General features: G+C 34.2%; 1 protein-coding gene across 2 annotated transcripts in view; it reads right to left on the bottom strand.

Annotated features, from left to right (window-relative positions):
- The window catches only part of LOC145678347 (cilia- and flagella-associated protein 161-like), a 228209-nt gene that overhangs the window by 20315 nt on the left and 192871 nt on the right, over positions 1 to 15023 (bottom strand). For both annotated transcript variants that reach the window (XR_014130364.1, XM_081748388.1), the window contains exons 5-6: positions 5729 to 5893; positions 2082 to 2171 (exon numbers count right to left, since the gene is read on the bottom strand). Coding sequence is in view for 1 of the 2 variants with exons in the window: in XM_081748388.1 (XP_081604514.1) it covers positions 2082 to 2171; positions 5729 to 5893 (255 nt within the window). In the remaining variant the exon portion in view is untranslated. The remainder of the gene's footprint in view (positions 1 to 2081; positions 2172 to 5728; positions 5894 to 15023) is intronic.

Genomic DNA, 15023 nt, shown 5'->3' with positions numbered 1-15023 from the left:
GTCCAATACATAAAAAAATAAAAAAAAAAGTTAAAGAGCATTTTTTCTTACATTCAAATACTGCCAGTACTCAGTTTATTAATAGTGCTTTACCAATAAATTTATATTTTGAAGGAGCTTAGAATAATGTAAAGGCAATTCTCAATATATTTTTGGCCTGTTTTCCGAATTTTGTGTGTTTAAGTATTAATTACATTTCAAACTAAAATTTTGAACAAAGTATAATATTACACCATCTGTAAGAATTTGTAAAAGTATATCCATTATTTTCAGCATTCTATCATGTATGTATAAGAGCAGGAAGTTGTTTTATTTAATAAGGTTCCAAAAGCGGAATTAGAAGATAGTGATAAATTCAACAATATATCATATTATTTATATTTATCTGGAAAGTATCTTCTAACTCAAATAATGAGTGTATTCGGCAATGACAAGACTTATGTTAACCCTATTCTGGTTGTGAGCCCACGTAACTTTGGCCAATGTTTTCTTCTATGAACTATCACGATTAAAGTCTTCGCCTCTTAATAATATGGCGCATGTTAGCTAGTTTCCATGTCTTGCTGTTTGTCTTGCATTTATGATTACTTCTACATCCCATAACACCTTCCATAATATATAGGTAATCACCTTCTATCTGAGGTTATGTGACATTTGCAGCGCAATAAAATAGCTGAATAACAATTATTGTCACATGATAACGTTTTGGCCATTTTAGATTTTCCTAGGTGGCACAGAGGTGAACGTAAGAATGGTATTGAAGATAGTTTGAGGTGGAATGGAAATGACCTGGAATCCAACGAAGTGTCTGATTCTTCACAGTGAATCAGATTCGTAAAAGGACATGAGATGACAATTGCGAAATTATTGGAAAAGGTTGACAAGTGTAGTCAGTGAACCAAATGTTGACAAGAAAACACCAATACGAATTATTGTCAAAGAAAAACCAGAACCGAAAGGATGTGAATGCCAAGTAGCCGCACCTTTAAAATCATCTGACGTTTTTCGATCCAATCATCGCACATGAACTAACCAGAATACTGAAGATGCAAAAACATGTTACGAAAGCAAACCTGGGTTTCTGTAGAATACAGATGTGACAGAATTACCTTATTTTCACTGAAAATGTGCTCCCCTTTGGGAAACATAAGAAAAAGAGCAATAAATAAATAAAGTGAAGCGGTAAACAACACTGGTATAAAAATAAAAACACCAATATGAGCTGGCAAACCCTCTGCTACAAAAGAATGTATAAATTGAGTCCATCATGTTATAATGTTTCACTCCACCATCTGATGAGTAATCAGCAGCTTGGACAAGATGCTTTTTCACAATGTTAGATCCTAGTGTGTCCATTTCTTTTACTTTCCTGTTTTTAACCTACGTGATCAAGGTTTCAGGGGAGAGTCGAAAGCAAGGAAGTGAAAGATGTTTCCAAGAATTACAGTTAAACCATGTACGTAAGTAAAAATACGTAAAGTGACTAGAGTTTCCCAACACAAAATGTTGTCTTCCAATATGCTTAGATTTTGAGATACATTTTCTGTATCTCTTGCTATATACGTTATTTCAAATTAGTTAAGACAATTATTTTTCTGTTTGTCGATATTTGATTATATATGTTTGTTGTGTCATTTCGAAAACAATAAAATACTGTGGTAAGCAATGTCTGTTTTTAGTAACAGAACTTTTTATCCTGGAGTAAAGCTGATCTCATTGTACTCTCAACTTTTCCCAACATAACTTTTCCATTGTAGCAGAACAGAGTTAAATTATATAGACTTTCATGATGAAAAAGGTTGATTACGCTTACTTTTATTTACAAACGTGAGGATTTAACCTACTGAATGAACACTAAACAAACTGTTTCCCGTGCATGCACAAAGAAATGTCATTTCAGATATATTTATATGAATTCTATAATTAACAATGTAGTAAAAAGTAAAAATGATCACTTTCAACATACTAAAGTTATGACATTCACGGGAACTGTTTCGTTGTTACATGTCTAAAACGTTAATATCAAATCGAACACTTGACATATATTTTGAGAAAAGAAATTAGAATAAAACATTACTTACTATACCCATTAATGTCTTGTACCAATGATCTTTCTCAACTGTTAAGTTCTTATTGGTGGAAGCATTGTAGATTGCTAATTTTAGCATTTGCTAAAATGAAAAGGAAACAGATTATTTCACTCTAAAGAATGCTTCAAATATTTCAAGATTTTTTAAAGATATAAATTCAAACAAAATTAAAGTATTTTTATATTATTATTTTTTAAATATATAGAACCTTACAAAAATAATGTTTAGAAGAAAATTACAATCTAAATAGAAAGTACCATCTGATAGCAGATTGCAAATGAAGGGTAAGGGGAAAAAAGAAGGAATGTCACAAAACTACATTTTCGAGAAAACGGCTTTTTAATATTGGAAACCGTGTAGAAAATGAATAGGATTAAATTACACGAACGGCCACTTAATAAAGTTAAAAGGCTATTGTCCATTCATTATTGTACGCACTGCAGATAGGCCAAAGCACTCGTTAAAGCACATACATAAACATTCCTTGTTTCTTCTCCTTATCCTTCAAATGACCTTTCAAAAAGTATTTCTATATATTCAGTTTTAGAATTTGAGTTATCTAATTACCCTGAAAAGTTCGCAATTTACATACAAACATATTCATCAAATGTATGAAATTTTCTTTAATTCTACTCTGAAATTGGCCTCGAGTTCGATTCCCGATGGAGGCACTTGGTCGAAAAAGTATAAAAAGCTTTTTCAGGATGGGTTTTCTTCATTCACGCCAACCGCTTCGTTCCTCAATCGTTTCTTCCTTCCATTTCCTCGGATAGTATGCTCGCCGAGGAACATCATCCATCAAATATGACGGGCTAACATAGCCATAGATACCGAAAGCCCAGAAATATAAAATTCTAAAATCTACTCTGAAGTTGTAACACGATTCTATAAAAGTTAAAAGAGTTTAAAAAGACATAAAAAAGTACAAGATTTCAGAAAAAATTGAAAAAAAAAAAAAAAACTAAGGAAAAGTCATTGAACGGGGCTCTTGAATAGTCTTTATCTCCCACGATTATTAATATACTTCCTTAAGTGGATTTTAATAGGCAGTAGAAACGTATATCATGTTGTAGAAATGAAACATTAGCATTTGCATGAAATTCGTGTTTTGATTGCTCTCCTATACTTTCCAACTGATTGCAGTGAGGTAAGTTCTATGTTACCGATATACCAAAGATATTTTCTTTCTTAACTTGCCATACTGAGCTTTTCCGCTATTACCAGGATTTTGATTGATCGTTGAACGATCTTGAATGAAATAATAACAATAATAATAATTGAGACAAAAGCAACACGAAATTTCTTGAACGAGTCTCTTGAATTCCATATTTATAAGGGGCGATCAACTGAAACCCGTTCGTTCCGTGTGCTATTAGTATAGTGTGCAGGAGGATATTGTTTGTTTAATAGTGTGTAATGGCTAATGTCCTGTGTGTTGGGTGTAGGAATGTTGTTGATACGTGTTTCTGTTTTGCAGGTATAACGAATGAAAGATGACGTTCAAGATCCCCAATCCGGCCAAACAGGACCAGCGTACCGTCATCCAGTTTCTGAGTGCCGAAGGTTGTCAACCAGCTGAAGTGTTCCGGCTATGAAAGACGTATGATGATGCATGCGTCTCCAAAACAACAGTGGTGGACTGGGCCAGAATGTTTCGGAAGGGGCGTGAACAAACCACTGATTATCCCCGTCCTGGTCAAGCCCATGTTGTTGCCACAGAAGACACGTGTGAAAAGGTGTATGCGGCTATAGCTGTGGATAGACGCATTAGTATTCAATCCATAGCTTGTGACTTTCACATCTTTGGGCCTCTAAAGAAGACATTGAAAGGTCAGAGACTTCAGTCTGACGCTGAGGTTCAGGACGCTGTGCGTGATTGGTTTGATAGTCAGCCGTCCAATTTTACATGGACGGCATTTGTAAGTTACTGACACAGTGGGACAAGTGTCTCAACGCTCATGGTGACTTCTTCTGAACAATATTTTTACTGCATGCTAACCATAGATGCCTCTAGATAGTGCACAAGTTTCCGCTCGAAATAAAATTTATTTCATGAATTATGACTATTGAACGGGTTTTAGTTGATCGCCCCTTATATCAAAATATAACATGAAGATTTTACTGGTGTTGTTCTCATTAATAATCACATTCAACACTTCTATTTCCTTTCTTTAATTGATTGTGGATAACGTAAGGTTTTTTTAAAAATCTGAATTCGAATAGCATAAATGAGATTGATCTCTTTTGCATAGCACACACTTATCTGTTTTTAAGCAACCTTTAAGTAATTATTGTCGTATAGTTAGGAAACATTAGTTTGATGTTAGGCACTTTTTTTTCTAATTTTTAATCTAAAATAGTTCGAAGCAAATTTAGTCTTGAAGTGAGATGTCATCTCTATGGTTTCATTCCGTTTTTTTTTTTTCCGATGGTAAAGATATTGTAATAATGCATTCAGTTCAGGTAAATAAACAATTGCTATTGGCAATAATTAAAATAACATATTCATTGGTAGGACTAGACCAATCTCTAAGTAACCAAATGTCGTACTTTAAACTCAACGCAAATGTGTTTTATGCAAATTATAATTTGAATAAATTCAGAAGGTAAACTAAATATTACTTCATTTAAAATGGTAAGTGTGTGTTTGAGCAAAGTAACTGTTTACTTTCTCTCTGTTCTTTTCTTTCATTTATTTATATATAATAGCTAGGCATTGTTTCAATGTTCTTTCTTAACGATAAATGAGCACATTCCATTGTACTCTATGGTATGACCCCCATAACTCAGTTTTCAAAAATCATAACTTTTCATAAATCAAACTCAAATCAAATCATAACTAATAGAGGACGTCACACTCATGATTAAAAACAGCATTTCAATAATTTTTACATTAATAAAGATATTGTACTAGTACATATTATCTGTATAAGAACTCATGAACCAGCAGTTCTATCACAAACAGTTATTTTTGTATACCCAGATGTCAAGGCCCTTGAGAAATGGCGGTCAATGATTCTTCTGGTGGACTTAACATTAACTATTTGAAATTTGCTTTTTAAGCATGCGTTTGTGGTAGATCCGTGTGCACTTTCAAATGCCATTAGCTAGATTAATGGAACTCAAAATCAAGCATTGCACGTTAAGCTTAATTATAAGATCTACATTTATTTCAAAGTATTGTTGTTAATGCCAAAAGAAACAAAATATAACTTTTATCTTCTAAATAGCAATTGTGTATTAAAACAATTGCGTATTCTAAAAAACATGAGACTTCATGTGTTCACACCATGACTCGAAAGAGAAGTTTATATTCTTATACACTATTAAGTACTGTATTTATATTTTTAGTACCTATAACTTCGTTCACTTGCATATATTAATATTTATGATCTTAGAAACTATAGAAGATAATCACATCTGTAGTCAACGTGGTTTCATTTGGAGGGAAGAATCCCTAAATAATCATTCTAGATATGCAAACAAGCAACGTACCTTAACCGATAAAGGCTTCTTTTTTATATTTATGTTGCAACTGTAGTGTGAGCCTATAATAATGGATATACATAGTACATCATGGAGTATTAAAGTTATGAATCAATGATCTGAAATATTTCTTTATTGTTGGATTTGCTTACCGGCACAGGTTCTCCCTCAGTCTCCATTCTCTTGTTCCTATACAGGAACAATGCCATCCATCGACAGTAGTGTGTATGTTCATTTGATAACTTCACATAAGGATGTTTGCTCTTTCCAACACCATGTCCCACCATTGGAAATGGAGATGCCACAAATAAAGGTGGCTGCAATAAGACGAAAGATGACATTATATAATTAGAATGAAATTAATGCAGAAAAATTACATCTTGTAAGAACGAATATGTATATTTAAGTACATTACTACATGGAAGATTACAGATAGACATGTACTAAAATTAAAAGATCAGAATAACTACTAAGCTTAATAGTTGGGATATGTTGTGTGTGTGCCCTTAAGTACCGTAAGATGATTTTTGATCAACTCCTTATGCATCAACAAGATTATGAAAGAAGGTTCCAACTATTAAAATAAGATTCGAATTCCCGGTAACATACTAAGTCATGGGAATCTTGACAAATTGTAAATACTCTAAATAAAGGTGGTAAGTGTGTTCTATCATAATTTTAATAAGTATTCTGATTGATAAAAAGGAAGAAGACAATTGCATTGCTCTTATTCAGTTACAATATAATTACGGTAAAGAAAAATATCAAGTATATAACAACCGAACCATTAAAATGTTCTTTTGCTGGACAAAAAATTTCGTTATAATTTCATTTTAATGATGGAACCTTTTCTCTGTTAATTCAACAAAGAAACCATTGTTTTATCTTGGCCTACATAAATTCAATGCACACATTATTATATGTATTAATGAAACGTAATTCGTTGTCTTCCTACATTTATTATACCACCTCTAATTATCTAAAATTACAGGCTTCAAGAAACGTTAAAGTTCACTTATCTAAGGAAACAAAGGATACTGGATCAGAAACAAATTAGTTCAAAAGTATAATCGACAATATTTTTGCAATATTTTCATCAAATTTCAATCTACTTTAATTACGCTTTTATATATCAGATATATCTACTGAATAAACTTTTCGACAGGTGATTGTAATCACCTAAATTATTAGGAAATATTCTCTATTGTACGGTAAATGTAAAATATATATAGGTAAAGGGTTTATATTTTATTTATTTATTTATTTATTTATTATAAACTAATAAGGTTATTATTATATAGAATTCCAGAATTCTGTGTGTTCTGATGTGTTGAGAGTGGTGAAGAGACCAAATAAATAGGGAATTTCTCCGAGTGAGAGCAGTTATTTTAATAAGTTCGAGTATCAGTTCCGATTTGGAGGGCTGCGTTCGAGTCTGCGAAAGTACAAACAAAATATACTTAGCGAATTTACAGGTATTTTGCCAACATGATTTTTTTTCAGCTGCAAAGTTGTATTTACAAATAGGAGAGTTAATTCTCTAAGTGAGAGAATTAACACAATTAAGATTTCATTTACGAGATTTGAGTAGTAGCCTTGTACTATTGAATTTAACTAAAACAACAGTTTATCTTTTCTTCAATTAAATCTTGAGAAAATAGTAATGAAAGATTATTTTGTTCTCTCTCTTAAAATTTTAAGTTTAAATAAAAAAATATTAAAAGTGTCGCTGAATCCGTAAATTTTCCCTAGATGGTGATTTTGTCAAGGAGATATTTCTGAAAGAGATATATTAATAATACTACAAGAATAGATATTACTTTTTTATCGCATGTAACGTTAGCTTTATGAGAGAAAGCCAAGTAAAAAGAACTAACTTTTTGTACAATGCTTTAAGATTATAGAGCTGCAGTGAGGCTGATAAGGTGTCTACTTACCAAGCAGACGGGGTAAGGTGGGTTCGGATTCAAGGTGATTCGGATTCCTTTCTTGTTCCAAAGTAGCTCAGGGTTCTTACCCTCTGTAAATTGGATACCTAAAAACTGAGGCTAGAGACGGTTGGAATGTTGTGTTGAAACGTAGAAAGTTAACTCCACATCAACCTATACCATTTTGGCCTCTCCCAAACAAGAAACATCTTTTACTTCCCTTTAGCTTGTGATTATTTCTGTAATGTCCCATAAACAGAATATAATCGTGATACAGAACTTATTAGGTGTAAAGTAAAATCAGTTTCGAATCCTCAATACCATGATTCCCATCAGTTGATAATGATAATTTATTTCTATATGTAGTGTGTTTCTGTTACTTTTAGAATACATCAAAAATAAATCAATATTGCCATCATCATTTAGAATTTAGAATTAGTACGCCATTCAAATAATGATCTCAACGCACGTATTAAGAAACATGTTTAGTTAGAAGTAATATTTACAAGCAATTGAGATTAAATCAAGCTATTACAGAAATGGAATTGGAAGGATCTAAAAGGACAATTTTAATGTCAATTCCCTTCCTAAAATTAAAAAAAGCCTTATAATGACATAGAAAAAATATTTGTTTACATTGCGTAAACATAAAATCTGAAGAAAGTAACAAAATTAAAATATTATTATTATTTGTAATAGAATAGGTAGTTGAATGAATCAAGTTGTCACTTTGCTTCAAGATGATAGATGAAGGATAACATGTAAGTTTATCTTAATGACATGTAATTCAACTGCTTTCAAGACAAATTTCATATGTTATGTAATTTCTTCAATGTTTCTTCCCTCCTTAACACTACAAAGAATATACATTTCAAATTAATTATGAATAAAATTATATCTGGAACTTTAAACAATTGTCGTTAATAATATCGACAAGACTGTGTGTTCTAAAAGAATTAATTCTACAATTGATAAAAGTTAATATATTTAATTTTCTCTCTCTCTCTCTCTCTCTCTCTCTATATATATATATATATATATATATATATATATATATATATACAGGGTGGGCCATTTTAATTAATCCACGGAAATATCTGAAAAATGATAAAACATAGAAGAAATTTTTGAAGTACACGTTATATATTGCTAAGGGGGAAAACCAATTCCGCCAAAAGTACCCCTCTCCGCCTCCCCTAAATGGGGGTAACGGGGGGTAACTTTGAAATGTCAAATGGGAACATGGGTCGAGTAATACCTCGTTCGAAAGGTCTTGGAAAACTAAATAACGCTGTACCAAAAGATGTTTCATATTGTACACCAGTTTCAAAATGGCCGCCATAATATGTTTCGGAAACTCCAGTACCCGTAGTATGAAAACCATGGAAGGTAAATGAATGGAACAAAATTGAAATACGTAAATATGATACGGCATATCGAATGATGTAATCCCTGTTATCCCAGTGGCCTCCCTGAAGGGGTATTGTGGGCTAACTTCAAAATTTCAATGTCCGACCGGACAACGGTTCGGGCGTACGCCTGACCTACCCAATGCTGTTTGGAAGGCAGACTTCATGCATAGAGAATTGGTGCACTAAGTTAACGCGGATGGCCACAGTTACATTTTGATTAACTATTAGCATTCATGTCATATTGTGAGCTTGAGGGACGAAACGGTGTGTACGTATATCCCCGAAATGCTTTCTGAATAACCAGCACGCATTGCATAAAAGTTTCTCTTTTTTTAGTCACTACAGCGTCATCCTTACAAACAAATGTTTCAACCACACCATACCTATTTGTAAGGTTAGCCTTAATTTACGAATTAAAGTAGAGTTCTCGTTTGAACTTTCACTTTACTTTCCACCCAATTATATACAGAGCGCAGGGAGAGATTATTTTGCAGGACTTGGATTTCTCTCTATACATTATGGCAATTTTACTCTAATATTTTTATCTCTGTTGTATTATTCTCGAGCCTTGGAACGCCTCCGTGGTTTTCCTATTTAATTTTCGTTATTTTCATTTATGTCTAACCGTATTCATACTATGGGCACTAGACGTTTTCTTAGACACAGTCACCATGTCTTTGCGATCATTTTGAAAACGGTGTCTCATGTCGAAAATTTTCTTACAGAAGCTGTTTGATATTAATTTGTCTATGTAACGTGATGTTACTCGCTTCAAGCTGCTATTTGAAATTTTCAAGTTGGCCCCGGATACCTTTCAGTTGGCCCTTGGAGTCACCCCGACAACACCTCTCGATGTGCCTTACGTCAGTTAGCTACTCCAGTTTTTGTTTTGTTGATTTATCTCCAATCGCTTTCATACTACGGGTGCTAAACCTTTTCTCTGACACGGATACTATGTTTCGGCGGCCTTTTGAGAACACTGCCATTTCACATCAATCGTTTTCTCCTGCAATATGTTAGATTTTGCAAGATTTATCGAACGAGGTACCACCCGACTCATGTCACTATTTGAAATTTTGAAGTTAGCCCCCAAGACCTCTTTAGGGAGGCCACTGGGATCACAGGGACCACACCGTTCGATATGCCCTATGATATTTACGTATTTCAATTTTGTTCCATTCATTTACCTTCCATGGTTTTCACACTACGGGTACTGGAGTTTCCGAAACATATTATGGCGGCCATTTTGAAACCGGTGCACAATATGGAACATCTTTTGGTACAGCGTTACTTAGTTTTCCAAGACCTTTCGAACGAGGTATTACTCGACCCATGTTCCCATTTGACATTTCAAAGTTACCCCCCGTTACCCCCATTTACGGGGGGTGGGGAGGGGTACTTTTGGCGGAATTGGTTTTCCCCCTTAGCAATATATAACGTGTACTTCAAAAATTTCTTCTATGTTTTATCATTTTTCAGATATTTCCGTGGATTAATTAAAATGGCCCACCCTGTATATATATATATATATATATATATATATATATATATATATATATATATATATACTATGTGATCAAATGTATCCAGACACCCCGAAAAACATGTTTTTCATATTAGGTGCATTGTGCTGCAACCTATTGGCAGGTACTCATTATCAGCGACCTCAGTAGTCATTACACATCGTGAGAAAGCAGAATGGGGCACTCCGCGGAACTCACGGACTTCGAACGTGGTCAGGTGATTGGGTGTCACTTGTGTGAAAAGTCTGTACGCGAGATTTCCACCTCCTAAACATCGCTAGGTCCACTGTGTCTCATGTAATAGTGAAGTGGAAACGTGAAGGGACACGTACAGCACTAAAGCGTACAGGCATACCTCGTGTGCTGACTGACAGAGACCGCCGATGGTTGAAGAGGGTCGTAAAGTGTAATAGGCAGACATCTATCCAGACCATCACACAGGAATTCCACACTGCATCAGGATCCACTCCAAGTACTATAACAGTTAGGCGTGAGGTGAGAAAACTTGGGTTTCATGGTCGAGCGGCTACTCATAAGCCACACATCACGCAGGTAAATGCCCAACGACGCCTCGCTTGGTGTAAGGAGTGTAAACATTGGACGATTGAACAGTGGAAAAACGTTGTGTGGGGTGACGAATCACGGTACACAATGTGGCGATCCGATGGCAGGGTGTGGGTATGGCGAATGCCCGGTGAACGTCATCTATCAGCGTGTGTAGAGCCAACAGTAAAATTCGGAGGTGGTAATGTTATGGTGTGGTCGTGTTTTTCTTGGAGGGGGCTTGCGCCCCTTGTTGTTTTGCATGGCATTTTCACAGCGCAGGCCTACATTGATGTTTTAAGCACCTTCTTGCTTCCCACTGTTGAAGAGCAATTCGGTGATGGCGATTGCATCTTTCAACACGATCCAGCACCTGTTCATACTGCACGGCCTGTGGCGGGGTGGTTACACGACCATAACATCCCTGCAATGGACTGGCCTGCACAGAGTCCTGACTTAAATCCTATAGAACACCTTTGGAATGTCTTGGAACTCCGACTTCATGCCAGGCCTCACCGACCTACATCGATACCTCTCCTCAGTTCATCACTCCGTGAAGAATGGGCAGCCATTCCCCAAGAAACCTTCCAGCACCTGATTGAAAGTATGCCTGCGAGAGTGGAAGCTGTCATCAAGGCTAAGGATGGGCCAACACCATATTGAATTCCAGCAGTGCCGATAGAGGGCGCGACAAACTTGTAAGTCGTTTTCAGCCAGGTGTTCGGATATTTTGATCACATAGTGTATATGCGCCATATAAAACATTTATAACGTTGTAAAATCTAATGATGTGAATATACAGACTTAATTACTGTAGCAGGTCGTTTTCTGGCGACTATATCGTACAGAACTATCTTAAAATACTGTATTTATGAACAGTATTTCTTCCAGCATACTTTCGAGGGGAAAATTTGCTTCCTGGAATTGATCAACCACCCCCAGAGCTGAAAAAAAATAAAATTTCTATTCCTAGTATACCAAAATAATGTCCTCCTCATATTTGATTCTTTTTCACCACCACCCCTCTCGGATAAAATTTTCTGGAAGAAAACATGGTTATGATGAATCTGTTTAAGATTTATTAAATACATTTAATGCGTAAACGAGTAAGTAGTTGGTTGATTTGAGTTTAGAGGTTCTTTCAGTGCCCAGACTATGTAAGACGTGGAGCTATAGCTTAACGTGAGATCCGAACCAACATAAGCTCCCAATGTTTAAAGGAATAATCAATTTTGTGATTTGACATTTTCTTTTTTATTATTATTATTATTATTATTATTATTATTATTATTATTATTATTATTATTATTATTATTTAATTAGAGTTTAACGTCGCTTTCTAGCACTAAGGCTACTTGTATATATGATGGGGCTTATTTATTTATAGACCCCTATATGGGATCCAAACCCACTAGTCAGGTTTTTATCCGAAGCAATATATCAGGTTTTATCCTGTTTTTATCCGGAGATCAAATCCTGGACTACACGCATAGAAAGCACTGTGTTAGCCACTTGGCCATAAATGAGTTCGCTACCTTGTCGAGCAATATTGAGTTGCAATAGCATGCTTACTTCTACTCGAGACATTTCAGATTCAAATCTAGTTTCTATTATCTAATCTGAAATCAATAGTGAATACCTTATAAGTTAGTTTCCTGTTATCTCTAATTTATTTTCTCATTCGTGTTCACGCACACAGTATACAGTGATAGTTTTTGATACGAAGGTACCTTTGAAATAGATAAGACATGTATCATAATGCTAATAATTATTAGAACTTAGGTATATACATTATTTCAACTCAAGATTGAAATTTTATTGGAATTTTCTATTAGTACAATTTATCTTTTAAGGTTATACGCATGAATGCTGATGAACATCATCAAGTAAATATCTATTCAAACGTAACGCGAACGTAAAAACGTTTGAATATAATGCTCAACCACTTACGGACTACAACTGAGTATTAAAATAAATACTTTTATGACCAATAAAGAGATGTAATTTTCCATTCAGTCATGTGATTTGTAAAATAAAAAATAAAAAGTGAAAAAATACATAAAATCTTTCCCAATACTGTAGTTCTTTTTTTTTTTAAAAAAAGAAGGAAATTTGAGTAGTACACTCATGTCCAAAATGATTGTCGCATATCTATAACTGTCTTCTTGTAAGAATATAATTTGATAATGATTTTGCAGGGTACTTTTAATACTGGTACTATGTGTATAATCGGGAAATTCATATTTGTAGTAAATTTCATAGGAAAAGAATTATAAATACGAAAATCAGAATGAGTAAAACAACGTTTTGGTAAATGGAGAAGAAAGTTTTATTTTCGTTTTATTGTTCTTATTTACTGCTCTTTTGACATGAAATTTTTCACATTCATGTCTTTGCCGATTATACACATACCAACATTATAAGAAATACCGGGCGAATTCGTTATCAAATTATATTCCTACAACAACATATTTATAGACATGCAACAATAATTTTGGACATGAGTGTACATAGATAACTATTATATCTCTCCCAACAAATGGCTTCTATTTCCTGTAACCAGCTTTCGGTTTAGAGATAAAATATTCACACCGGTGATTTTCAGAACAGGGGGAAGATGAATATCTGTTAACCTGGATTCCACTGTGAATTTGTTCCTTTTCATAAATGAAAAAAGTTGTTCAGACTGATAGACCCTAAGTACTATCGAACTTCAGAACCATGTGCGATGACAATTTGACTGTCTCTGGGAACCGTGCAGGCGAATATCTTATTTGTAAAAATTAGAGATATATTCACTTCAATGAATTTTTGCTTTTAAACTGAGTCGTACTGACTTTACTGGGCTGGCACTTTTTCAAAGTCGATGACAAAGGGTCAGAAAACAGGGTGGGCTCATTGTCGATAGATCTGACATCGCGGAACATTTCTTCGAATTCGGTCTTCAAACACTAAAGCTTCTTGGCAGACATTTTGTACAAAAACAGACTCCCTTAAACTTATTTTGTACTTATCACAAGATGGAAGTGTGTCGAGACTTTGAATGATTTTACCTGATCATTCAAATTTGTAATAATTATATATTTTCTTATCGTATTCTTTTATTTTCTCTTGATGAACCGAGGGCCACAGCAAATTGAGTTTAGGACCGTGAGTTTGAGATGCCTGTTATAGGAAATGTTTTGTAGTCTGAGCACTTAGAGAGAATGAAATCCTATGTTAAATTAAGCTGCATAAACATATTAAATGAACCTCAGTTTCCTCTTGTCACACGGGGGGGGGGGGGACGTGTGACTTCTTTTGCATTTTTATTAATTTCAATTATTCCATTTTATTTGAATTTGTTCGTGGTGTTGAGAGTTGAAATAGAATGAGAAAGCGGTATTAGTTTATAGTATGGGAATTACGCATGACGAATCCCATATACTATCGGAAAATTATTTCCAAGTTTGTACAGAATGGAAGATAAATGAAATGAAGTCTAGATTCAATATTCGGAAGCAAATGTGTTATTCTTCGGTTTGACTTAGCATTTTGTTCGACACTGATCCTAGCAATATTTTCTAACATACTATAAGTGTAGGAAATGGAATTCAATACTCTATTCATAGTTTTATTTTATCTATCTATCTGTATTTTTTTAAAAAAGCGTGGAATAGTATGTCTCTGAATTTAACAATTATACAATGGATCAATAAAAAAATCAACAGCTGGGCAAGTATTGTGTAGTAATTTATTTTTGTTTTGTAACTGTAACTTGGTGCGTGTTTATTTCTCAGCCTATATATAGGTACATGTTTATTTCTTCCTGAAGGTCGATTTTGTTTTGTTACGGGAAATCCTTTCCTCACGCAAGTTCATGTGTATATATAAATCAATTACAATTCACATTACTATGAACATGTTTGTTTTTCCGAAACAATATGCAATCAAAACTTTTATTTATTGAATTTGACTGTATATGACTTAACAAGTACCTGCTTAAATTGCACACAGGAAATGTAAAACTGATATTGCATACACTGTATGAATGCGTGCGTT

Source organism: Thermobia domestica, chromosome 2 (assembly GCF_964235325.1).
Source record: "Thermobia domestica chromosome 2, izTheDome1.hap1.1, whole genome shotgun sequence".
In the NCBI taxonomy this organism is placed as follows: domain Eukaryota; kingdom Metazoa; phylum Arthropoda; class Insecta; order Zygentoma; family Lepismatidae; genus Thermobia; species Thermobia domestica.
The sequence above is the reverse complement of the archived record's forward strand: the minus strand, read 5'-3'. Positions and strand labels throughout refer to the sequence as shown.